This window comes from Symphalangus syndactylus, chromosome 13 (genome assembly GCF_028878055.3).
Source record: "Symphalangus syndactylus isolate Jambi chromosome 13, NHGRI_mSymSyn1-v2.1_pri, whole genome shotgun sequence".
Taxonomy (NCBI): domain Eukaryota; kingdom Metazoa; phylum Chordata; class Mammalia; order Primates; family Hylobatidae; genus Symphalangus; species Symphalangus syndactylus.
In genome coordinates this window covers 28,952,967-28,979,957 of record NC_072435.2, presented here as the reverse complement: position 1 = coordinate 28,979,957, position 26,991 = coordinate 28,952,967, and the positions used below count along the sequence as shown (strand labels likewise).

General features: G+C 46.0%; 1 protein-coding gene and 1 pseudogene across 8 annotated transcripts in view; one reads left to right on the top strand and one right to left on the bottom strand.

Moving 5' to 3' along the window:
- The first annotated feature begins 1,246 nt into the window (after nt 1-1,246).
- LOC129460162 (small ubiquitin-related modifier 1-like) lies at nt 1,247-5,650 on the top strand (annotated as a pseudogene).
- Nucleotides 5,651-15,942: 10,292 nt separating this feature from the next.
- Nucleotides 15,943-26,991, bottom strand: part of SLC6A16 (solute carrier family 6 member 16) — a 42,874-nt gene continuing 31,825 nt past the window's right edge. For 7 of the 8 annotated variants that reach the window (XM_055237158.2, XM_063615704.1, XM_055237156.2 and 4 more), the window contains 5 exons: nt 20,678-20,864; nt 20,135-20,336; nt 19,533-19,692; nt 16,903-17,065; nt 15,943-16,690 (listed from right to left, as the gene is read on the bottom strand). In XM_055237158.2, the coding sequence (XP_055093133.1) occupies nt 16,448-16,690; nt 16,903-17,065; nt 19,533-19,692; nt 20,135-20,336; nt 20,678-20,864 (955 nt within the window). In that variant the 3' untranslated portion in view covers nt 15,943-16,447. Of the gene's footprint in view, nt 16,691-16,745; nt 17,066-19,532; nt 19,693-20,134; nt 20,337-20,677; nt 20,865-26,991 lie in introns of those variants that run through there. The other variant, XM_063615702.1, reaches the window with a different exon arrangement.

The window sequence follows — 26,991 nt, the reverse complement described above, 5'->3', positions numbered from 1 at the left end:
GCGGATCACCTGAGGTCAGGAGTTCAAGAGCAGCCTGGGCACGATGGTGAAACCTCATCTCTGCCAAAAATACAAAAAATTAGCTGGGCGTGGTGGTGCATGCCTTTAGTCCCAGCTATTCAGGAGGCTGAGGCACAAGAATCTCTTGAAGCTGGGAGGTGGAGGTTGCAGTGAGCCAAGATCATGCCACTGCACTCCAGCCTGGGCAACAGAGAGACCCTGTCTATAATAATAATAATAATGGTTATAGGTTTTGGCATAGAAATTTCGTATTTTTTTATTAGATCTATTCCTAGGCACTTAAAATAGCTTCATGTTATTATAAATGTTATCTTTATATTTTTCATTACCTATTTATTTCTTGCTGGTATGTAGAAACGCTGTTAATATTGTTCTGTTAACCCTGTATCCAGCAACCTTGATAAACTCACTCATTAATCCTAGTAATGTATTTATAGATTTCTTTTTTTTTTTTTTGAGACACAGTCTTGCTCTGTTGCCCAGGCTGGAGTGCAGAGGCCCGATCCAGGCTCACTGCAATCTCCACCTCCCAGGTTCAAGCAATTCTCCTGCCTCAGCCTCCCAAGTGCTGGGATTTCAGGCATGCACCACCATGCCCAGCTAATTTTTGTATTTTTAGTAGAGATGGGGTTTCATCACGTTCGTCAGGCTGGTCTTGAACTCCGGACCTCGTGATCTGCCCGCCTTGGCCTCCCAAAGTGCTGGGATTACAAGTGTGAGCCACTGCGCCCGGCCAGATTTCTTTTTTTGGGCGAGTTTTACTTTCTTCTTGCATACTAACCTACCTCCTTTTTATTATAAAATACACATATTCCAAAAAGTGTACAAAACCGAACTGTTCACCTGAATGATTTATTATAAAGCAAATACCCCAACCATCCTAGCCAAGATTGAAATCTGAATATCAGGAAATAGAGTATTTAAGATTAAAAGTACCGAGCACATTAGAGACATTGTATAGTACATGCTCAACACCCAAAGAAAATAATAACAGCCACAAGCCTATATGTACCAAACAACTGGAGAGCTAAATATTTAAGGCAAAACACGTATAAAACCAAAAAGAAATTGATCAAAATATAACTACAATGGCAATTATCATACAACTTTTTCAGAACTCACAGATCTAATAGAGAAAAAAAAGGACATAGAGAAATTGAATAATACAAACAAATATGATTTAATAGATACTTAGTCATATTAGAAATGAACAATTTCAGGGAAGGGAGATGGATTTGTGAACCCTGGAGCGAGGTTCTGCCTACCCGAGGCCGCTACTGTGTGGAGACCCCTGGGTGAAGCCACTGTCATCATGTCTGACCAGGAGGCAAAACCTTCAACTGAGGACTTGGGGAATAAGAAGGAAGGTGAATACATTAAACTCAAAGTCACTGGACAGGATAGCAGTGAGATTCACTTCAAAGTGAAAATGACAACACATCTCAAGAAACTCAATCGTACTGTCAAAGACAGGGCTTTCCAGTGAATTCACTCGGTTTCTCTTTGAGGGTCAGAGAACTGCTGATAATCATACTCCAAAAGGACTGGGAATGGAGGAAGAAGATGTGATTGAAGTTTATCAGGAACAAACGCGGGGGTGGGGGGTGGTCATTCAACAGCTTCTTCTTTTTTTATTTTCCCTCGATCCTTTAATCCTTTATTTTTAAAAATAGTTCCTTTGTAATGTGGTATTCAAAACAGAATTGAAAACTGGTACCCCATCTCTTTGAAACAGCGGGTAATTTGAATTCTGGTGCTCATTATTCATTATTATTTGTTTTCATTGTGCTGATTTTTGGTGGATCAAGCCTCAGTCCCCTTCATATTACCCTTTTTTTTTTTTTCTTTTTGAGACGGAGTCTCACTCTATCGCCCAGGCTGGAGTGCAGTGGTGCAATCTCAGCTCACTGCAACCTCCACCTCCCGGGTTCACGCCATTCTCCTGCCTCAGCCTCCCGAGTAGCTGGGACTACAGGCGTCCGCCACCACGCCTGGCTAATTTTTTGTATTTTCAGTAGAGACGTGCTTTCACTGTGTTAGCCAGGATGGTCTTGATCTCCTGACGTTGTGATCTGCCAGCCTCAGCCTCCCAAAGTGCTGGGATTACAGGCGTGAGCCACTGCGCCCGGCCTACCCTCTCCTTTTAAAAAATTACGTGTGCACAGAGAGGCCACCTTTTTCAGGACATTGCATTTTCAGGCTTGTGGTGATAAATAAGATCGGCCAATGCAGGTGTTCATAATGACTTTCCAACTGGCCCTGATGTTCTAGCATGTGATTGCTTCACTCCTGGACTGTGACTTTCAGTGGGAGATGGGAGTTTTTTCAGAGAACTGAACTGTGGAGAAATGACCTTTCCTTAACTTGAAGGTACTTTTAAAATTTGAGGGTCTGGACCAAAAGAAGAGGAATATCAGGTTGAAGTCAAGATGACAGATAAGGTAAGAGGGAAGCCTAACTCCAAAGATGGCTTCACTGAAGAAAAGGCATTTTAAGATTTTTGTTAAATCTTGTCAAAAGATCCCAGAAAATTTCTGATTTTCATTAGCAATTAATAAAGTGATACATGCAGAAATGAATAAAACAGAACACTGCTCTTTTTTATTTGTACTTTTTGGCCTGGGATATGGGTTTTAAATGGACATTGCACCAGCTTCATTAAAATAAACAATATTTGTAAAAATCGTAAAAAAAAGAAATGAACAATTTTAAAAGAGAAAATAACCTTAATGACTTGGAAATTAAGAAATATGCTTCGTGGTGAGAGAGTCATTTGAGCTCAGCTGTTCAAGACCAGCCTAGGCAACACAGCAAGACCCCCATCTCATATCTATACACACACACACACACACACACACACACTTCCAGATAATCCTTGGATTAAAAAGAAGCTAAGTAGAAAATTACAGAGTTTCCAGGTAGCATAAAAGTGTGTGTGTGTATATATATATATTTCCAGATAATCCTATACACACACACACACACACACACACGCTTCCAGATAATCCTTGGATTAAAAAGAAGCTAAGTAGAAAATTACAAAGTTTCTAGGTAGCATAAAAAGGAGATTATTTCATATCAAAATCTTTGACATACAGCAAAAATTACACTTTACTGCAGACTAAAGATGATGAATAAAGGAACTTAATACTCCCCTTAAGAAATCAGAAGATGGGTGCAGTGGCTCATGCCTGTAATCCTAGCACTTTGGGAGGCTGAGATGGCTGGATCACTTGAGGTCAGGAGTTTGAGAAGTCAGAAGAATGAAGACAAAACAAACTAGAGAGAAATTGTAATTAAAAAGTTGACATTAATGAGATAGAAAATAAAGTAAAAATGCTAAGTAAATCCAAATGCCACTTGTGAATCTGATTGAGAAAAAGATAAATAAAAATAACAAAACGTAAAAAATGAGAAAAGAGACACAGCCATCAAATTTAGAGAGAATTTTAAGGACAAATGCTATATGAAATTCTAGGTCAACAAATCTGAAACCTTAGAGGAAACAAAGTGTCTAGCAAATGTAAATTACTAAAAATAATCCAAGAATTTTGGGGAAAATTAATGGAAAGGGTTGGAAGGTTGAGTAGAGATCTACTGCACAAATGTGCTCTGGGACCAGATGGGCTCAGAAATGAGTTCGATTTAACCTTTAAAAAGCAGATGGTTCTAATGTCAATTACACCAGGCTGCTCAAAGTGTGACCCATGGGAGTGTGATAAATGCAAATTAATGAACCCGAATCCAGATTCACCACATAAAAATCACTAGCAGGCAGCCGGGTGTGGTGGCTCACGCCTGTAATCCCAGCACTTTGGGAGGCCAAGGCGGGCAGCTCACGAGGTCAGGAGATCGAGACCAGCCTGGCCCACATGGCGAAACCCCGTCTCTACTAAAAATACAAAAATTAGACAGGAGTGGTGGCACATGCCTGTAATCCCAGCTATTCGGGAGGCTGAGGCAGGAGAATCGCTTGAACCCGGGAGGCGGAGGTTGCAGTGAGCCGAGATTGCGCCATTGCACTCCAGCCTGGGGGACAAGAGCAAGACTCTGTCTCAAGAAAAAAAAAAAATCACTAGGAGATGGGGCCCAAGGATCTGTTTAACAAGCTTTCCAAGTGACTTTCAGCATACTAAAGTTTGAGCAGCACTGGCTTAGGGTCACAGAAAAAATAAAGAGCTCCTCAATTTAGTTTCTGAAGCTAGCATAACTTTAATGCCAAAATTTATAAAAAGTAGAAAAAAACCCCTCATTTACAAAGATGAGATGAACAAGCTAAATATTAGCAAATAGAATCTCGAATATATCAAAAGGATAATGCATAACACCTAAGTAGAATTGATTCCACAAGAATAGCTCAATATTTAAAATTCTATCAACAATTCCACTAAATGCTAAAAAGCCACTTGGCAAAATGCGGCAGTTCTATGAATATACTAAATACCACTGAATTGTAAACTTTTCTTTTTTGAGACAGAGTTTTGCTTTTGTCCCCCAGGCTGGAGTGCAATGGCGTGATCTCAGCTCACTGCACCCTCTGCCTCCCGGGTTCAACAGATTCTCCTGCCTCAGCCTCCCAAGTAGCTGGGATCACAGGCACCCAACACCATGCCTGGCTAATTTTTGTATTTTTAGTAGAGATGGGGTTTTGCCATGTTGACCAGGGTGGACTACAATTCCTGACCTCAAGTGATCCACCCACCTCGGCCTCCCAATGTGCTGTGATTACAGGAATGAGCCACCATGCCTGGCCGAATTGTAAATTTTAAATAGGTTGATTGTATGGTATATGAATCACATTTCAATAAAGGTGTCACAAAAGAATATCTTAGGCTTCTGGACAAAAGGGAGCTTGGGAGTGTCTGGTAGACACATTTGCTGGCAATAACTTTCCTTAACCCTACCCTTATGGCAGATACACCTGACAGCAATGACTTAAGCTCCCTCTGAGAATGAGGGTTGCCACGTAGAGGTTGCTAGGGGAGGATGCTAAGTGAAAGTGCCCTGTGAACTGCAGTTTTTTTTCTTTCTTTTGAGATGGAATCTCGCTCTGTGGCCCAGGCTGGAGTGCAGTGGCACCATCTGAGTTCACTGCAACCTCTGCCTCCCAAGTTCAAGCGATTCTCCTGCCTCAGCCTCCCAAGTAGCTGGGACTACAGGCGCCCGCCACCATGCCCAGCTAATTTTTGTATTTTTAGTAGAGATGGGTTTTCACCATGTTGGCCAGGCTGGTCTCGAACTCCTGACCTCAAGTGGTCCACCTGCCTTGGCCTCCCAAAGTACTGGGATTACAGGCATCAGCCACCGTGCCTGGCCTGAACTGCATGCTTTTTGCAAATGGTTGTGGTTCTCCTGTCTAGTCCACCACCACTGGCCCATGCTGCAAGTTCCCTCAAATAAGCCCTGTGTTTCGTGTGCTGGCTCCAGGTCTCTTCTTCAGCCTCTTGAACCTGGTGCCATGGCTACTGAAGTTAACAGGCATTTGGCACGACAACCGATGATCCCAGCAGGAGGTCGGAGAAAATCCTGTGCACGCAGAATCGATGGGATTGGAGAGGAGGATATCAACGGGGGGCATCTCGGGCTGGCTGTCCACGTCTGTGTGGGGCCCAACAGCCACTATCCTTGATGGATGAGGCCCAAGGCATGGGTACAGAGATGCCCCCCAAACACTGAAGGGTCTGGAAGAGCTATTGCAGGAGGTGGATCTAACTAAGCAAAAGTTAGATGCCTGAGCTGTGGCAGCTGCGGTTGGCTGGCCACTCCTGACTGTGCTCTGAGCAGCCTCGGGGGCCGGGCTCATGGCTCAGGTGAAGGTGCGTCCATTACAAGATGAGCTGCGACGACAAAGAGATGCCTAATTAGATCAGGCTGAAACATCAGAGACCGACTGTCCTGCCTGCGGGCACAGGATGACAACATGGAGAGACCCTGGCTTGTCAGGTAGTCCATTTGAAAAGCTGCTGGCTGCTATGTCAATGAGTCAGGGCCCTCATGACTAAATCATCCTGGGACCCTAAGTTCTGGGACCCCATGGAGAGCTCTAGTGGGGAAGTGAGGCCTGGGATGAGCTCATGAAGGTGCCCGTCCTCTCTGCACGTTTGCTGGTCACCACCAAGATGAAAGCCAACCAACCACACCCATAGGGGGTCACCCTGCAAGACTTGCCCCTGCCTGGAAGTGCGGGATTCCACAGCTGTGGAGTTGGTGGAGCTGGGAACTAGGTTCAGGCAGAAGGGGGAGAGAGTCAGTCACAGGGTGGCTTCTCTGTCTATGGGACATGGAACAGAGATGAGTGAAATGGCATCCATCACCAACCATCCAGCCCTGACGTGGTGCCTCGATGGCACCAATAATGAGGATCGGGCCACCCCACTCCTTAGCTGGATGGTTGTGAGCTGCAAGGCAGCCTGGCCAAATGAAAGGAATGTCCCGGCCAGGTGCAGTGGCTCAGGCCTGTAATCCCAGCACTTTGGGAGGCTGAGGCAGGAGGATCATGAGGTAGGGAGTTTGAGACCAGCCTGGCCAATATGGTGAAAGCCCGTCTCTACTAAAAATACAAAAATTAGTCAGGCGTCGTGGCAGGCACCTATAATCCCAACTACTCGGGAGGCTGAGGCAGAAGAATTGTTTGAACCTGAGAGGCGGAGGGTGCAGTGAGCTGAGATGGAGCCATTGCACTCCAGCCTGGACAACAGGGTGAGACTCCATCTCTAAAAGAAAAAAGAAAGAAAGAAAGGAATGTCTCCACATCTCCTTTGTGATGACAGATTATGGAGGAATTGAGGGGCATCCTCTGGGAATTAGGGGTGATGCTTGCTATCTACACTGAGCATTACCAAGACCCTGACAAGGAGCTTTGCACTGCGGGCGTGAGAAATGCCACCTTACAGTAGGCACACAAACAATGGTGTGGCACACTAGCGTCTATCTTGAGTCCCTTCGTAGGACAGCCAGTGTCTCAGGCGGCCCAAAGGGCCACCGCTTAGGAGAAACAGAAACTGCATAGGTGAGGGGTGCATGCTGCTGGGATAAAAACAAGGGAGCCAAAGGAAAAACAGCCAAGGGGCTGTCGGGGACCCCCGACAAATGTGTGACCAGGTAGTGGCAGGGACGCCTACTGTGAAAATAGATAAACAGCCTAATGCTGTTCTGGTCAGACTGTGGCAGAAGCTCAAGCCAAAACAGCACTTCACGAAGAAGCCTCAGGCTCAGCCCACTGCCCCTCCCACAGAGGCATACAAGCACCAACCCCTTTAGACTAGGGTAAAGGCTAAGGCCCCAGGATCCCAGTAAGAGCAATGGCGGCTGGGTGGCTGGAGACTGGCAGCCACATATAGAGCTAGCTAACTATATATTGGTCACCTAAGAATGCACAGGCTGGCTGGGCGCAGTGGCTCATGCCTGTAATCCCAGTGCTTTGGGAGGCCAAGGTGGGCGGATCACCTGAGGTCAGGAGTTTGAGGCCAGCCTAGTCAACATGGCAAAACCTCATCACTACTAAAAAATACAAAAATTAGCTGGGCGTGGTGGTGGGCACCTGTAATCCCAGCTACTCAGGAGGCTGAGGCAGGAGAATCACTTGAACCCAGGAGGCGGAGGTTGCAGTGAGCCAAGATCATGCCACTGCACTCCAGCCTGGGCCACAGAGTGAGACTCCGTCTCAGAAAAAAAAGAAAAAAAAAAAAGGCAAAAAACCAAGAATGCATCCAGGAGGCACGGTGGCTTACGCCTGTAATCCCAGCACTTTGGGAGGCTGAGGTGGGCAGATCACGACCAGCCTGACCAACATGGTGAAACCCCGTCTCTATCAAAAATACCAAAAGTTAGCCGGGTGTCTGTAATCCCGGCTACTCTGGAGGCTGAGGCAGGAGAATCGCTTGAACCCAGGAGGTGGAGGTTGCAGTGAACCGAGATCGTGCCACTGCACTCCAGCCTGGTGACACAGTGAGACTCCATCTCAAAAACAAAACAAAACAAAAAAACAAGAATGCACAGGCTGTTCCCAGTGGATACTGCAGCTGAATGCACTCTCATATGTGGTGACATCCGTGGTTCCAGTGGCCTATAACAATAGATGGTCCATGGGGGCGGGGGTCGTGAAAGTCAGACAGGTTGAGCTAGTATTACAAGTTAGGAGACTGCTGCCCAAACCCTATTTAGTATACAGAGCTCCTATCCCAGAGTACAACTTGGGAATGGCTGTCTCATCAGGCTTGTGACCCTCTGAATTCCGACTGAGTTAGGATGGTGAAGTGCGTGATCAAGGGGAATGTGAAATGGACACAGCACAGCTGCCAGCCCTCTGTGAATAGCACCATTGAAACGACAACACCTGCCAGGAGGTCATGATGAGATCGTAGGGACTGAAAAGGAAAGAAGTCTGGGTAGACATTATAAGACCAGTGAACAGCCCATACAATAGCCCTGCATGGCCCATGTGGATGCCTGATGGGACATGGAGAATGACAGATTACTGGGAGTTCAACAAAGCGGTCCCCCTAATGTATGCAGCTGTTCTCATATCGCCTCCTTTCTGATGAGGGTAGGAGAGGGACTGCACGCGCCTCATTTTGTCATTGCACTCACCTGGTATATTAGTCCGTTTTCAAGCTGCTATAAAGAACTGCCCCAAACTGGGTAATTTATAGAGGTTTAATTGACTCACAGTTCAGCATGGCTGGGGAGGCCTCAGGAAGCTTATGATCATAGCAGAAGGGAAAGAGGAAGAAACGCACCTTCTTCACGAGGCCGAGCGAAGGAGGAAGAGCCCCTTATAAAAGCATCAGATCTCGCGAGATCTCACGCACTGCCACGAGAACAGCATGGGGGAAACCGCCGCAATGATTCAATTACCTTCACCTGGTCTCTCTGACACGTGGGGATTACGGAGATTACAACTCAAAATGAGATTTGGGTGGGGACACAAAGCCTAACCCTAGCTGGGCGTGGTGGCGGGCGCCTGTAATCCCAGCTACTCGAGAGGCTGAGGCAGGAGAATGGTGTGAACCTGGGAGGTGGAGGTTGCAGTGAGCTGAGACCACGCCATTGCACTCCAGCCTGGGCAACAGAACGAGACTCCCTCTCAAAAAAAAAAACCCTAACCTTATCACCTGGGAAGGAGAACAATATACCTTTACTGTCTTGCCGCGGGGATATTTCCGTAGCCTCATTGTCAACGCCTAGTGGCCACAGACATCAGTAGATGGACCACCCTGGAGAGGGTACATGTTTTCTATTACACTGATGATATCATGTTAACTTCTGAGTCTTTTTCCAGATCACTTCTGAGTCTCTATAACCCTTACCTTGCTGTCTCACTTGGTTAACAGAGGACGGGTGGTTAATGCAGACAAAGGCAGGGTCCAGGCTTATCAAATACTTGGTGTCATCTGGTTGGGTAAGACTAACAGTGTTCAATCTGCCATTCTAGATACGGTGCAGACCTACCCACATCCTACACCACTAAAGCGGCTGCAAACCTTCTTAGTTCTTCTTCTAAAGCTGTGGTGTCCTTTTATTTCCCGTTTGGCTCAACTCCTTAGGCCACTGTACCACTTAGTCAAGAAGGGGGCCAACTGGGACCGGTGGCAAAGGCAAGGACACAAACTTGTGCCTTTAGGATTCTGGTTCCAGCTATGGAAGGGGACTGAAGTTAGATTATAGTGTCGTGGAGCTATAATTCTGCACTACATGTTATGCCTTACAGCAAGTGGAAGATGTTCCAAAGGGGTTCCCATGCTAGTATATACCCAGTACCTCATAGTAGGTTAACTGGGATTACAGGTGCCTGCCACCACACCCAGCTAATTTTTGTTTTTTTTTGTAGAGACAGGGTTTTGCCATGTTGGCCAGGCTGGCCTCAAACTCCTGACCTCAGATGATCCACCCACCTCGGCCTCCCAAAGTGCTGGGATTACAGGCGTGAGCCGCCACGCGCAGCCAGCCTGTGCATTCTTAGGTGACCAATATATAGTTAGCTAGCTCTATATGTGGCCGCCAGTCTCCAGACACCCAGCCACCATTGCTCTTATCGGGATCCTGGGGCCTTAGCCTTTATCCTAGTCTAAAGTAGGACACCTTCCAGAAACCAAAATCTGGGAATGCCCAGAAACAGACTGTGGCCACATGGCACGCATGCCTGCAACAGAGGAGTACAGGAACTAGCACAGGGTTCCGTTTGCTGCTTGGCCCTGTCACCTATGTGACAGCTAAAGGACAGTCTTTGACAGAAGCACTGAGCCTCCACATATTCCCTCCTTTATATAAGAGGGACAGGGCCCAATTCCTGAGCAGGCCTGGTACACGGATGGCTTGTCACGAGTCAATCCTTCCACCTGTATCCAGCTGTCCACTGAGAGTATCTGGCTCGATAGAGGCAAAAGACATAGTAGCCAATGGGCTGAGCTGCAAGCTGCCTGGACGGTTTCTTCTAGGAGCTGGATCCAATAGTCCTGTGCACTGACATCTGGGCACCATCTTTAAGGGGCCCACCATGTGCCTACTAGAAGGAGAAACACAGGATTGGATGGTAGCAGGCAGCCCCCTTTGGGGGGCTGATATGGAAGAACATTCTTCACCGCACCTGGGGGATGCATATAACAGTCTAGCGTCTGGATGCCCACACTGCATAATATCCCTATTGTCTTACTCCAGCCTCACATGACACTTTGCGGAGATGGGGCCAACCTATTTGGTATTGCAAACCAAGCACCAGGCCACTGCCGGGGTGGTGCTGTCTCAGAAGGACACAACTTCCTGTTTCTCGTAAAATGACCATGAGGCTGGGTGCAGTGGTACATGCCTGTAACCCCAGCACTTTGGAAGGCCGAGGCAGGTGGATCACCTGAGGCCAGCAGTTCTAGATCAACCTGGCCAATATGGCAAAACGCCACCTCTACTAAAAATACAAAAATTTAGCTGGGCATGATGGCAGGTGTCTATAATCCCAGCTACTCGGGAGGCTGAGGCAGGAGAATCGCTTGAACCCGGGAGGCGGAGGTTGCAGTGAGCCAAGATCCAGCTACTGCACTCCAGCCTGGGCAACAAGAGTGAAACTCTGTCTCAAAAAGAAAAAAATGACCATGACTCGCCCCTTCTTGTATTCACTAAACATCTCACTTTTCACCCATGGATGGTGCAACAAACCTCTTGCCAGCTGGGCACAGACAGTGGTCTCTCTCCAGAACAAAACAGACTATTGGGTCTGCAGAGAGCTGCCCCTCTCCTCCACTGCGGGCCTGCCATGGTGCATCACAGCAGTTAACCTGAGTACCTGAAGCCACTTTTATATTCATTATTCTTTTCTGTTGCAGTTTGTATTGCTGCTGTGGTGTCTGGCTGCAATGCTCCTCCGCATACCTGGCCCCAGGGAAATGGAAGAGTGGCATAAGAATGTGAGGGCCATTCAAAGGTATGCTAGAGTGGCTGGGTCGCAGTGGCTCACGCCTGTAAACCCAGCACTTTGGGAGGCCGAGGCAGGCGGATCATTTGTGGTCAGGAGTTCAAGACAAGCCTGGCCAACATGGTGAAACCCCGTCTCTACTAAAAATACACAAATGAGCCAGGTGTGGTGGCGAGGGCCTGTAATCCCAGCTACTCGGGAGGCTGAGGCACTAGAATCACTTGAACCCGGGAGGCAGAGGTTGCAATGAGCCGAGATCGCACCACTGCACTCTAGGCTTGGCGACAGAGTGAGACTCCGTCTCAAAAAAACAAAAAACAAAAGCGACACAACAAGGTGGGTATGCTGCAGTGGAGTGTATACGGTAGACACGCCTGGCAGCAATAACTTAAGCACACCCTGAGGATGAGGGCTGCTGCATGGAGGTTGCTGGGGGAGGGTGCTAAGTGAAAGTGCTATATAAACTGCATGCATTTTGCAAGTGGTTGTGGTTCTCCTGCCCAGCTCACTACCACTGGATCACCCTGTAAGTTATCTCAAATAAACTCTATGTCTCATTTGCTAGCCCTGGGTCTCTTCTTCAGCCTCTTGAACCTGGCGCCATCCCTACTGAAGCGTCCCGCAGGTCAGGGAGGCGAATTAGAAATCAGAATTAGGCCAGGGGCTGTGGCTCACACACTTTGGGAGGCTGAAGCGGGCGGATCCCTTGAGGCCAGGAGTTTGAGACCAGCCTGGCCAACATGGCAAAACCCCATCTCTACTAGAAATACAAAAATTAGCTGGGCAGGGTGGTGTGCGCCTGTAATCCCAGCTACTTGGGAGGCTGAGACGTAAGAATCGCTTGAGCCCAGGAGGTGGAGGTTGCAGTGAGCCAAGATCGTGCCACTGCACTCCAGCTTGGGCAACAGAGCGAGACTGTCTCAAAACAAAACAAAAAAAAAAAAAAAAAAAAGGCTGGGTGCGGTGGCTCACGTCTGTAATCCTAGCACTTTGGGAGGCCAAAATGGACAGATCATGAGGTCAGGAGTTCGAGACCAGCCTGGGCAACATGGTGAAACCCTGTCTCTACTAAAAATACAAAAATTAGCTCGGCGTGGTGGTGCACCTCTGTACTCCCAGCTATTTAGAAGGCTGAGGCAGTAGAATCGCTTGAACCTGGGAGGCAGAGTTTGCAGTGAGCTGAGACCGAGACACTGTATTCCAGCCTGGGCAACAGAGCAAGGCTCTGTCAAAAAAGAAAGAGAGAGAGAGAGACAGAAACATAATAAGTGGGAAATAAAATATTTTTTTTTCTTTCTTTCTTTTTGAGATGGTAAGCCCCTACTTTTCAATCCCCCTCTCCCAAGTTCCACCTCCAAAACTGGACCGGAGATGGTGGGGAGGTGGGTGGGAGGGGCCTTGAGGCAGAAAGCAGGATGAGTGCCTGGGTTCCCAAAAGGGAGGAGGTTGAAGACCCAGACGATTTGATGAGAAGGAGGAGCTCTCTCCCATCCCCACATTACCCGATTCAATAGCACTAATCTTCAAGCAGTTAGAGCATTTGGACTAGGAGGTGGAGGGGCTGGGCTAATAGGGCACAGGAGCCAATGGGTGATGACACAGAGGTGCACGCCCCCTCCAGCCCTCCTATCTTCAAGCTTGAAGAGCCAGACTTCAGAGATCTGGAAACTTCGGATGCCTCTGCCCTTTCCCTTCTGCAGACCCACCTGTTGAGTCCTGCCTGCCAATGGTTGGGGGTGTCTTCTTTTCCTTTATCACTGAAACTTACCCGTGGGCTCTAAGCAATCTAAAAGCCTGAGATCTCTGAGCATTTAAGAGAAACCCATTCCCTGGATCTTTGGGAATCCCGATCACCTCTGCCCACAGCCCCCATCCCCAGGAGGTAACTGACAGGCCCCAGTCTCCTTTTGGGGAGTACTTCAGCACCCTCGTGGCACTACCCTCCTACAAGTTCTTAAAGACCCACTCAGTAATCATCCACTGGGCAAGTTTAGTTGATTTGACCCTGGGATAAAAACCAGTGGTGCCCGGTACTGAGCAGCAATGGGACCCTTGGTGAGCTCAGCAAAACAGCTTGTCAGTAACTGGTTGTGGCAACTGATTTACAGATGTACTCAGTCCACAACACAGTGTTAAAACCTCGAGTGCAACCTCTTTTTAGAAATAATTTTAGACCTATAATAGGATTATCATGTATCAGTAGCAAGCACATTAATATCTTTCTCATCTTTGTTGAAGTCACCATTTCCCAGGTTTCCCTTGGCTAAAGGCCAGCCCCTGGATAAGGCAAGCCTAGTAATCTAGTATCTGAGTTTGCCAGAACAAGGGGAGGGCAGGAACTCAGGGCTGGACATTTGGCTTTAGAAAGACTGTGATATGGTTTGGCCGTGTCCCCATTTAAATCTCAACTTCAGTTGTATCTTCCAGAATTCCCATGTGTTGTGGGAGGAATCCAGGGGGAGGTAATTGAATCATGGGGGCTGGTCTTTTCCATGCTATTCTCATGATAGTGAATAAGTCTCATGAGATCTGATGGGTTTATCAGGGATTTCCACTTTTGCTTCATTTTCTCTCTTGCTGCCGCCATGTAAGAAGTGCCTTTCACCTCCTGCCATGGTTCTGAGGCCTCCCCAGCCATGTGGAACTGTAAGTCCAATTAAACCTTTTTGTTCCCAGTTTCAAGTATGTATTTATCAGCAGCATGAAAACAAACTAATACAGTAAACTGGTACCAGTAGAGTGGGGCGTTGCTGAAAAGATACCTGAAAATGTGGAAGCAACTTTGGAACTGGGTAACAGGCAGAGGTTGGAACAGTTTGGAGGGCTCAGAAGAAGACAGGAAAATGTGGGAAAGTTTGGAACCTCCTGAAGACATATTGAGTGGTTTTGACAAAAATGCTGATATGAACAATAAGGTCCAGGCTGAGGTGGTCTCAGATGGAGATGAGGAACTTGTTGGGTACTGGAGCAAAGATGACTCTTTGTTATGTTTTAGCAAAGAGACTAGTGGCATCTTGCCCCTGCCCTAGAGATTTGTGGAACTTTGAACTTGAGAGAGATGATTTAGGGTATCTGGCAGAAGAAATTTCTAAGCAGCAAAGTATTCAGAAGGTGACTTGGGTGCTGTTAAAAGCGTTTCATTTTAAAAGGGAAACAGCATAAAAGTTCAGAAAATTTGCGGCCTGATGATGCAGTAGAAAAGAAAAATCCATTTTTGAGAAGAAATTCAAACCAGCTGCAGAAATTTGCATGAGTAGCAAGGAGCCTAATGTTAATCCCTAAGACCATGGGGAAAATGTCTCCAGGCCATGTCAGAGACATTCATGGCAGCCCCTCCCATCACAGGCCCAGAGGCCCAGGAGGAAAAAGTGGTTTTGTGGGCCGGGCCCAGGGTCCTCGTGTGGTGTGCAGCCTAGGGACTTGGTGCCCTGTGTCTCAGCCACTCCAGCCATGGCTGAAAGGGGCCAATGTACAGCTCAGGCTGTGGCTTCAGAGAGTAGAAGCCCCAAGCCTTGGCAGCTTCCACGTGATGTTGAGCCTGCAGGTGCACAAAAGTCAAGAATTGAGGTTTGGGAACCTCCGCCTAGATTTCAGAAGATGTATGGAAATGCCTGGATGTCCAGGCAAAAGTTTTCTGTAGGGGCAGAGCCCTAATGGAGAACCTCTGCCAGGGAGGGAAATGCAGTAGGGAAATGTGGGATCAGAGCCCTCACACAGAGTCAGAGTCCCTACTGGGGCACTGCCTAGTGGAGCTGTGAGAAGAGGGCCACTGTCCTCCAGACCCCAGAATGGTAGATCCACTGACAGCTTGCACCATGAGCTTGGAAAAGCTGCACTCAACACCAGCCTGTGAAAGCAGCTGGAAGGGGGGCTGTACTCTGCAAAGCCACAGAGGTGGAGTTGCGTAAGACCATGGGAACCCATCTTTTGCATCAGTGTGACCTGGATGTGAGATCTGGAGTCAAAGGAGATCATTATGGAGCTTTAAAATTTGACTCCCCTGCTAGATTTTGGACTTGCATGGGCCCTGTAACCCCTTTGTTTTGGCCAATTTCTCTCATTTGGAATGGCTGTATTTACCTGACACCAGTACCCCCATTGTATCTAGGAAGTAACTAGCTTGTTTTTGATTTTACAGGCTCATACGTGGAAGGGACTTGCCTTGTCTCAGATGAGACTTTGGACTTTTGGGTTAATGCTGAAATGAGTTGAGACATTGGGGGACTGTTGGGAAGGCATGATTGCTTTTGAAATGTGAGGACATGAGATTTGGAGGGGCCAGGGGCAGAATGATATGGCTTCGCTGTGTCCTCATTTAAATATCAACTTCAATTATATCTCTCAGAATTCTCACATGTTATGGGAGGGACCCAGGGGGAGGTAATTGAATCATGGGGGCTGGTCTTTTCCATCCTAATCTCGTGATAGTGAATAAGTCACACGAGATCTGAAGGGTTTATCAGGGGTTTCCGCAACCATGTGGAACTGTAAGTCCAATTAAACCTCTTTTTGTTCCCAGTTTCAGGTATGTCTTTATTAGCAGTGTGAAAACGAACTAATACAGACTAGAAGCCTTGTGACAGGAAAACTGAACATCTGAGACATCTATAGAAAAAAGATCTGCTTACATCCAGTCCTTGGAGTTCCAGTAGACTGATTTATTGACCAACAGCATTGCTCCTCCAGCTCCATTCCAGGAGACAGGCACCCCAGAAGTAGCAGGACTGGTAGACATCACTAGTATTGTATATGACTTGTGCATGTATGTGTGTTGAGGAAGAGGATGGGGAAAACAATCATGGTGGTCACCAGGTAAGATGGGACCCAGGAAGGGATTGCAAGGCCAGGCCCCATGAACCCCCCCAAAGAACGCCCCTCCTCTTGGAAATAAAAGTGGTTCTGGATCCAGGGACATCAACAGTTGCAAACTGATATTAAGAGTTGCCTATTGGATCTGTTCTAAGGGATATGTTATGTGAAGCCAAATTAATGAAGTTAGGAAGTCACATGACAAGTTGATGGTTACTTTGTTTCATCACCTTGTAGAATTTCTTCCTTTTGAACCTCTTTACTGGGTGTTAGCTGGTGACTTAGGGGTAGGGATGTGGAGGCTGTCATAGGCCCGTCTCCGCTCTTGGGCCTGAAGGGAATCCTATGTATGCAGCAGTATACAAAGTATGCAGGGATGGGGAGGATGACAATGGCAAAAAGGGTGATCATCAAGAGCAGTGCCCATGGTGGGTATGGTCGAAGCACCTCTTTTGACTGTGGAGAGATGGGAAAAAGGTTCAGAATATCAAAATTCCCAAGAGAAGAGGAAGAGTTGTGGCGGGGAAGGGTGGGTGGGGAACCAAAGCAGAAAACCCATGAATCTTCCGGCAGTAAGAGAATGAGATGACTGGGTTCTTTCACCCAGAGTGAATTGAAAGGTCTGGTCCCCACTCCCAAAGGGGTTCTGGGTCCTGGGGGAGGCTCACAGTGCTTGAGTCCCAGGACATGTAGGCGATCGGCTTCATACAAAGATGAACCATCATGGTCACAAACAGGATTAGCAGCACAACTGGACACAGACGGGGCCACAGCCAACCACAGATGGGAGAGATGGGGTGGCCCAACAGGATTGTCAGGTCTGCAAGGAACCTGGAGAAGGGCCACCAGAGTGTGGGATGCCCAGTTAGGCCTCACCACCTTGGAGGCAGGGCCAGCCCAACCTTGGCATCTTTCAAACATTCTATTGTATCTCTAATCTCCTGTTTCATCTCAAGTCTTGTCCTCTCTCATCTTCCCCCTAGTCAGTCTGTCTTCTGTCCCAACCCAAGAAAATTTTCCAAACACCCCTCTCCTGCTCAAGAACGTTCCATGGGTATCCAATGGCCTCAGGAGAAAGGCCAAGTCTCTTTCATTCATCCCATAAATATGAGAATGTCTATGATGTGCCAGGAACTCTTCTAAGTGCTGGATATCCAGCAGTGAACAACACAGATAAAAGAAAGTGGCATTTGGCCCTTGGGGAACTTATCTAGTTTATTTCAGCCACCTATCCAGTCTCCTTTAGTACATATTCTCAATCTCAATAAATATACAAGTGAGGTCTTTTGGTCTAGGGTGCCCATCACCCTATCTCCACCTATTCATCTGTCCAGGCTCTGCTCAAGCATCCTCTTCTCTAGGCTACCTTCCCTAACTCTCCAGTCTTCCTTAAATAACCATCTGTGCCCCCAGAGTTTCCCTGGCTACCTCCACTACAGACTTACCACTGGGTACTGGGATCTTCTGCTTATATACGTCTTTCTCTTTGGACTCTGAGCTCTTTGAGAAGAGGAGCTCAATGTAAGTAATTCATATCCCAGTACCACAAGGCTTTCCTGACACAAAGTCTCAAGAAAATGTTTGTTGGGTGAGTTAATAAATGAGTTCATAAGTGAGCAAACTGACTCTAAGAACCACTGTCAGATGAAAATGCTGAGGCTTTCACCCCTGAATTATACCAGGAACTCTTCTAAGTGCTGGATATCCAGCACTGAACACAGATAAAAGAAAGTGGCATTTGGCCCTTGGGGAACTTATCTAGTTTATTTCAGCCACCTATCCAGTCTCCTTTAGTACATATTCTCAATCTCAATAAATATAAAAGTGGGGTCTTTTGGTCTAGGGTGCCCATCACCCTATCTCCACCTACTCATCTGTCCAGGCTCTGTTCAAGCATCCTCTCCTCTAGGCGACCTTCCCTAACTCTCTAGTCTTCCTTAACTAACCATCCGTGCCCCCGGAGTTGCCCTGGCTACCTCTACTATAGACTTACATTCCACAGTTATATCTTCCAGGTCTCACTCCCAGATTATCTTGTTGTCTTTCCCAGGTAGCTCTGCCTCCCAGAATCAGACCACTTCTCTTAATCCACAACCCTTCTACTTTTGACCAAGCCATTCTTAGCTCTCACTTGAAATATTACATAGCTTTCACCAGGCGGGGTGGCTCACGTTTGTAATCCCAGCACTTTAGGAGGCTGAGGCAGGCGATCATGAGGTCAAGAGTACCAGACCAGCCTGGCCAACATGGTGAAACCCTGTCTCTACTAAGAATACAAAAATTAGCTGGGCGTGGTGGTGCATGCCTGTAATCCCAGCTACTCAGAAGGCTGAGGGAGGAGAATTGCTTGAACCTAGGAGGTGGAGGTTGCAGTGAGCTGAGATTGCACCACTGCACTCCAGCCTGGGCAACAGAGCAAGACTCCATCTCAAAAAAAAAAAAAAAAAAAAAAAAAAGAAAGAAATATTACATAGCTTCCAACTCTTATCCTGGCTTCACTCTCGAATCTTCCTGGTCTGTTCTCCAGACAGCAGCCATAGATACCTTTTAAAAAAACAAATCTAATAATGGCACTCCCACCGGAAAATGTCATTCTCCTACTCAAAACCCTCCAATGCTTCATCTGTCATTCTGCATACAAAGCTGGGTCCTATCGTGGCTTACAAAACCCTATATGACTTGGCTGCCATCACTTCTGTAGCCTCATCTCCTAATATCTTCTATTCCAGCCTCTCTGACTTCTTTGTTTCTCAGAAACTCTAGGCATTATGCTTCCTCTGGCCTTGGTAATTTCTGTTTCTCTGCAGGGAGCACTTTCCTCAAAATCTTGTCATGACTCCCTCCCTCCTATCATTCAGGAGTCTGCTCACATGTCACCTTATTGGAAGGGCCCTCCCTGAAGTCGTATGTGGATTGGTGCCCACACACGCTCCCACTATGGGCCATCTGACCTCACCCTTTGATTCTTCCTATCACCTATATTTATTCTCGATGTTTTTATTCTTTATTTGCTAATTTGGTTATGTCTCTCTAGACCACTAAAATGTAAGCTTTCTGAGAATAGGAATACTTCTTTTATTCAATGCCCCTATCCCTGATGACTAAAACAGTGCCTGGCACATATTCAGCACCCAAAATATATGTGAAAATGGAGGAATGAATAAAAAGATTTCCCAGAAGGCTCTGAAATTAAGGGTCCCTATGTCACACTAGTTGGGTTGACAGTAGAGGCAACAAGAAAGGGGTCAACCTTCCCTATAGTCCCATGCTTTGTGAGAACCTCAGCTTAGGACATTACCTCCTGGCCCCATAGGCCCAGGATACAGCCATGGTTTCAAACACGACAATGACGATGATGGGGAAGACTATCCAGTAGTCACTCAGCAGTCTGATGAAGTGGCTGCCCGAAGGTCGAGTGAAGAAGAGGCCGCACACGAACATGAGCAGAAAGACTTCCACTGGAGAAAACATGAGATCTGGATCAAGGTTAGAAGTCAGGGCTGGGTGACAAGGGCTAAGTAGAGGTCACAGACCAGGGCTGGTGGCAGACCCAGTGGTGGCTGGGCGTGGTGGCTTACATCTGTAATCCAAGCATTTTGGGAAGCCAAAGTGGGCAGATTGCTGAAGCTCAGGAGTCTGAGACCAGCCTGGCAACATGGCGAAAGCCCGTCTCTGCAAAAACTACAAAACAGCCAGGTGTGGTGATGCACGCCTATGGTCCCAACTACTGGGGAGGCTGAGGTGGGAGGATCACTTGAACCCAAGAGGCAGAAGTTGCAGTAAGCCGAGATCACACCACTGCACTCCAGCCTGGGCTACAGGGACCCTGTCCCAAAAAGAGAGTCCCAGTGGTGTCAGGGGTCAGGGTCATTGTTAGGAGTAGGGCCTAGGTCAGAGTACCTATGAGCAACTTTGTATGTTTCCTGAAGAAAGAGAAGGTGTCCTGGAGTGGAGTAATGATGCCCTGCACAATCCCTATTGCGCTGCTCAGCCCCATGGCCAGCAACATCAGGAAGAAGATAAAAGACCAGAAGACAGACAGAGGAAGGAACGACATGGCTTCAACAAAGGACAGAAATGCAAACTTTGGGCCCTCGCTAGCCTGCAAAGAGAGAACAAACAGGTGTTAAAGTGTCATTGAACTAAACAATAACAAAAAAATATAGACCAGTATACATTCTATCTTCCCTGGAAAACTCCTGAAAATCCCTGGATCACTGAGAAAATCAGATCTCCAAGCTAACCCCCTGACATGGAAAATCAATCCACCTAGCATTATCCATGGAAGGCCATTCCGCAAACTATAGTACTTTGTATTACTGAGAGCCACAGAAGATCCTGGTGCTTCCGGGGTATTTTCTGGTGCTAATAAAAGCTAAAATTTCTGTTGTGCTAAAGGCTTTCAGGAACTCTAGGCTCCCCCCTTCAGCTATTTTTACTGACCTTAAGAAACTGAGTCTCTATGTTGCACTCAGTCACCTCGCGGAGAACCATGCTTTTGATGTGCTGGGGAAGGCCATTGAACCAGGCGTTGTAGATGGAGGTTGGGTTGTCAAGCAGGTTGACAGGGGGCTTGGTGTCAGGAGGCAGTTTCCCTAGGTTTATCAGCTTTGAAAGTATTTCAGCATTCCTGGGGATAGGGGGTTGAATCAAATCGAACCATTCGGCCCAGTAGAAGATAGTCTCCTTTTCCCTTATCTTCAAGATAAAAAAGGCTATCACTGGCTTAGCATTACTGATCTGGGTAAGACAGAGCCTGGGATGAAACCTAGAAGGCATCCGCCTTCAGGGACGTGAATTCATTTGTGTAATCCTGGAGAATTTATGACCATGGGAGAGCCTAGGAGAAGCATTTTCTAGTTTCTTGGGGACTCTGTGGTCTCTGCTCTAGTGATGGGGTTTCTTATTCACTCTCTACCTTCCCTCTCTGCTGAGACTAACGGGTAAAAGCCAACTTTCTAAAGTTCCTATTACAGCATGTCCGGGAGCACACAGACCATGCTCATAACGTTCCCATGGAGTCGTGCTGTGTGAGAGCAACTGCTGGTTCGACTTTTTGATGTGAGCCCTGCTGACCATTTTGGCCTCATATGTCCCTATCACCCTCTTCACATTCCATGTTCTGGCCAGATTTAACTACTTACCGTTTCAGGGCCCATCATACCACCTCACACATGATACCAACTCCACCCCCACCACCATTCTTCACTTGGCTAACTCCTACAAATCCTTAAAAGTTCAGCTCATTGATCGAGACCAGCCTGGCCAACATGGTGAAACCCCGTCTCTACTAAAAATACAAAAATCAGCTGGGCGTGGTGGCGCGTGCCTGTAGTCCCAGCTATTCGGGAAGCTGAGGCAGGAGAATCGCTTGAACCTGGGAGGCAGAGGTTGCAGTGAGCCAAGATCACGCCACTGCCCTCCAGCCTGGGCGACAGCGAGACTCCATCTCAAAAAAAAAAAAAAAAAAAATCAGCTCATCACTCTGTAAGAACTGCAATGGACAGCTCGCCAAGATTCACTGATAAAAGCAAAAGGCAAGCAAGTAGAGTTTGATCACATTTTAGAAAATAAAATACTATATGCTATTCCAGTAATAAGCTAGAGATTTGAACCAATTTTCTCATTGGAAGTAATTTAAAAGGCTGGAGAGATATTTTTAAATCTTCTAACAAAATAAAAATGTTGACAAGATAATAAGGAATTATCAGGTAAAAACTGAAGTACAGGCAAAGCACTGGAGAAAGGGGACTTCCAAAGATACTTTGTCCCAAAGATGTATGCCAAATACAACAAACTGGACCTGCAGTTTCCAATGTTACGACTTTTCAGACACAAAAGGGGGCCATGGAGGCCAGATATAAAACACTAGAGCCTGCCCAAAATAAGGATCAGAATAGAAGTTCCCCTCTTCAATCTGACACTTCAAAGGGCTACACCTTCACAATAAAAATGAAGCAGAAGCTTGCTCCCGGCCCTTCTACACAACTGGGAATGCAAGGACAGCTGTTTCAGAAATGATCTACAGATTTGATGCAATTCCAGTTAACACCATGGCAGGCTTTTTATTTTCTTTTTCTTTTTTTTGGGATGGAGCCTCGCTGTGCTGCCCAGGCTGGAGTGCACTGGTGCAATCTCTGCTCACTGCAACCTCCACCTCCCAGGTTCAAGCAATTCTCCTGCCTCAGCCTCCCAAGTAGTTGGGACAGGCGTGCACCACCATGCCTGGCTAATTTTTGCATTTTTAGTAGAGACAGGGTTTCATCATGTTGGCCAGGCTGGTCTCGAACTCCGGACCTCAGGTGATCTGCCTGCCTCGGCCTCCCAAAGTGCTGGGATTACAGGCGTGAGCCACCACACTCAGTCTGGGAAGGTAATTCTAAAATTTACTTGGATAACAAAGATCTACAATAGTCAAAACAATTTCGGGAAAAAAATAACACAGTTGGAGAACTCATACAACTTGATTTTAAGATTTACTATAATACTTTAGTAATCAAAGCAGGGTGGTATTGGTTTAAAAAAAAAATAGACATGTTAACTAATGATCCTGAGTAGAGCCCAGAAACACATTGTGGTCAACTAATTGTCAACAAAGATACCAAGGCAGCTTAATAAGAAAAGAATAGTCTTATTAACAAATAGTGTTAGAACAATTGAATATCTAAATAGAAAAAAATTTAATCTTGATCCTTGCCTCATACCTTATACAGAAATTTATGTGAAATAGATATCTAAACAGAAAAAGCAAAAACTTTAAAACACAGGAGAAAAATCTTTGCAATCTTGGCCAGGTGCGGTGGCTCATGCCTGTAATCCTAGCACTTTTGGAGGCTGAGGCGGGCAGATCACTTGAGGTCAGGAGTTCGAGACCAGCCTGGCCAACATGGTGAAACCCCTTCTCTACTAAAAATACAAAAATTAGCCAAGCGTGGTGGCGGGTGCCTGTAGTCCCAGCTACTTGGGAGACTGAGACGGGAGAATCACTTGAGCCTGGGAGGCAGAGGCTGCAGTGAGCCAAGACCGTGCCGCTGCACTCCAGCCTGGGCAACAGAGTGAGACTCTATCTCAAAAAAAAAAAAAAAAAATCTTTGCAACTTTGAGGTAAATGGAACTGTCTTAGGATGTAAAAAGCTCAAAACATGAAAGAAAATTGATAAATTGGGCGTCATCAAAATTATGTCTTTTCATCAAAAGGCTTCATTAACGAAAGACAAACCCCAGAATGAGATATAATATCCACAATATGTACAACTGACAAAGAACTTGCATTTAGGATATATAAAGAATGCTTACAACTCAATAATTTCACCACCTAAAAAAAAAACCTGATTTTTAAAATGGGCAGTAGACTTGAAAAGACACTTTACAAGACAAGTTCTGTAAAAGGCCAGTAAGCACTTTCAAAGGTAGCCAACATCAGTAGTCCTGAGAAACAGGCAAATTAACATCACAATGGCATACCACACCACACATCTGCCAGAATGGTTAAAATTAAAAAGCCTGATGTCATAAAGTATTGACAAGGATGCAGGACAACCAGAACTCTCGTACCTTACTAGTAAGAATGGAAAACTGATTTAAAACCACTTTGGAAACAGTTCCACAATTTCTTATGAAATTAAACATACCGTTACCATGTAACCCAGTGACCCAGTGATCCTTCTCTTAGGTGTTTATCCAAGAGAAATGAAAACATATGTCCATCCAAGGACTTGTACATGAACTCTCAAAGCAGCTCTACTCGAGACAGCCCTGAACTGGAAACAACTCAGATGCCTATGAGTAGGAGAATGGATAAAGAAATTATGGTATAATCATAAAACAGAATAATACTTAGGAATAAAAAGGAACAAACCTCCAATACATCCAGTATCATAGATGAATACTAAAAACATGCTAAGTGAAAGAAGTCAGATATAAGAATGCATATGATTCTATTTACTCTAAAGAAAAACAAAGACAAATCTAATCCGTGATGATAGAAAACAGATTGGTGATTAATTGGGGCCAGGAGTGAGAGGAACACAGGTAGAAAATATGAGAGTTTCTAAGACCTAGATGATATAGTCAAAAGGTATAACAAATGAGATGACATGGCCAGTGAGTCAGAGACAATATGTGAACAAACAAATGCTGAGAATTTTTGGAACTAATGAAAAGAGTAATCCATAGATGCAAGAAGCCAAAAGAATCCCAAGCAAAATAAAAGGAATTCCCCATTAGATATATTACAGTGAAGGTGTAGAGAAACAATGTTAAAAGCTACCTGTGCCTTGGCAAATAATTTATGAATCAAAAGTCCCTAAAAGCACTTGCAACAACAAAAGTTGACAGACAAGTGGAACCCAATTAAACTAAAGAGCTTCTGCACAGCAAAAGAAACTCAACAGAGCGAACAGACAACCCACTGAATGAGAGAAAATATTTGCAAACTATGCATCCAACAATAGTCTAATATCCAGAATCTATGAGAAACTTAAGCAATTTGATAAGCAAAAAATAAATAACCCCATTTAAAAAATGGGCAAAGGACATGAACAGACACTTCTCAAAAGAAGACATACATGCAGCCAATAAATAGATGAAAAAATGCTCATTGGTGTGTTTCTCACCACACTAATCAGAATGGCTATTAAAAAAACAAAAAAATAACAGATGTTGGTGAGGCTGCAGAGGAAAGGGAATGCTTGCACACTGTTGCTGGGAGTGTAAATTAGTTCAGCCACTGTGGAAAGCAGTTTGGAGATTTCTCAAAGAACTTAAAAGGGAATTACCATTCAACCCAGCAATCCCATTACAGGATCTAGATACCCAAAGGAAAATAAATCGTTCTACCAAAAAGAGACATGTACTCATATGTTTATCACAGTACTATCCACAATAGCAAAGACATGAAATCAAGCTAGATGCCCATCAATGGTAGACTGGATCAAGAAAATGTGATACATATATACTGTGGAATACTATGCTGCCATGAAAAAGAACAAAATCATGTCCTTTGCAGCAACATGGATGCAGCTGGAGGCTATTATCCTAAGTGAATTAACATAGGAATAGAAAATTGGTGGGGTGCGGTGGCTCACGCCTGTAATCCCAGCATTTGGGAGGCAGAGGCAGGCAGAGCACGCGGTCAGGAGATCGAGACCATCCTGGCTAACACGGTGAAACCCCATCTGCACTAAAAATACAAAAAAATCAGCTGGGCATGGTGGTGGGTGCCTGTAGTCCCAGCTACTCAGGAGGCTGAGGCAGGAGAATCGTTTGAACCCAGGAGGCAGAGGTTGCAGTGAGCTGAGATCACGCCACTGCACTCCAGCCTGGGCAACACAGCGAGACTCCATCTCAAAAAAGAAAGAAGAAAGAAAGAAAAGAAAGAAAAGAAAAGAAAGACAGACAGACAGACAGATAGACAGAAAGAGAGAAAGAAAATCAAATACCATATATTGTCACTTATAAATAGGAGCTAAACATTGAGTGCACATGGACATAAAGATGGCAGCAATAGACACTGGAGACTACTAGAAGGAAGAAGGGAGGGGAATAAGGATTCAAAAACTACCTATTGGGTACTATGCTCACTAGCTGGGTGATGGGCTAATTCATACCCTAAACTTCAGCAACACACAATTTATCCATATCACAAACCGGCAGATGTACCCTCTGAAACTAAAAAAAAAAAAGTTGAAAAGGTAAAAAAGGTTGTTTGTGAAAAAGACAAATTGCCTTCAAACTGACAACTGAATTCTCAACAGCCATAAAGAAAGCTGGGGGCCGGGCGCGGTGGCTCATGCCTGTAATCCTAGCACTTTGGGAGGCCGAGGTGGGCGGATCACAAGGTCAGCAGATTGAGACCATCCTGGCTAACACGGTGAAACCTCGTCTCTACTAAAAATACAAAAAATTAGCTGGGCATGGTGGCGGGCGCCTGTAGTCCCAGCTACTCGGGAGGCTGAGGCAGGAGAATGGCGTGAACCCAGGAGGCGGAGGTTGCAATGAGCCGAGATCGTGCCACTGCACTCCAGCCTGGGCGACAGAGCGAGACTCCATCTCAAAAAATAAAAAATAAAAAATAAAAAAAGGAAGCTGAAAGATGCCAGAGGTGGTGGCTCATGCCTGTAATCCCAGCATTTTGGGAGGATGAGGCAGACCAATCACTTGATGTCAGGAATTCGAGACCAGCCTGAGCAACATGAGGAAACTCTGTCTCTACTAAAAATATAAAAATTAGCCCGGCGTGGTGGCGTGTGCCTGTAGTCCCAGCTACTCAGGAGGCTGAGGCACGAGAATTGCTTGAACCTGGGAGGCAGAAGTTGCAGTGAGCCGAAAGCCTGGGTGACAGAGGGAGGCTTGGTGAAAAAGCAAGAAAAGAAAGAAAGAAAGAAGGAAAGAAAGAAAGAAAGAGAGAGAGAGGGAAAGAAAGAAAGAAAGAAAGAAAGAAAGAAAGAAAGAGAGAGAGAGAGAGAGAGAAAGAGAAAGCTGAAAGATAGTAGGCTATCTTCAATGTGCTAGGAAAAAAAAAAAAAAAGCACTGCCAAGCTAGCAATCTATATCCAGATACAATAGATTTCAAAACACAGTGAAAGATATTCTCAGAAAAGAAAAGCAGGGAATTGGCCACTAGCAGACCATCACTAAAGAATAATTTAGGCTGGGTATGGTGGCTCATGCCTGTAATCCCAGCACTTTGGGAGGCCAAGGCAGGTGGATCACCTGAGGTCAGGAGTTCAAGACCAGCCTGGCCAACATGGTGAAAC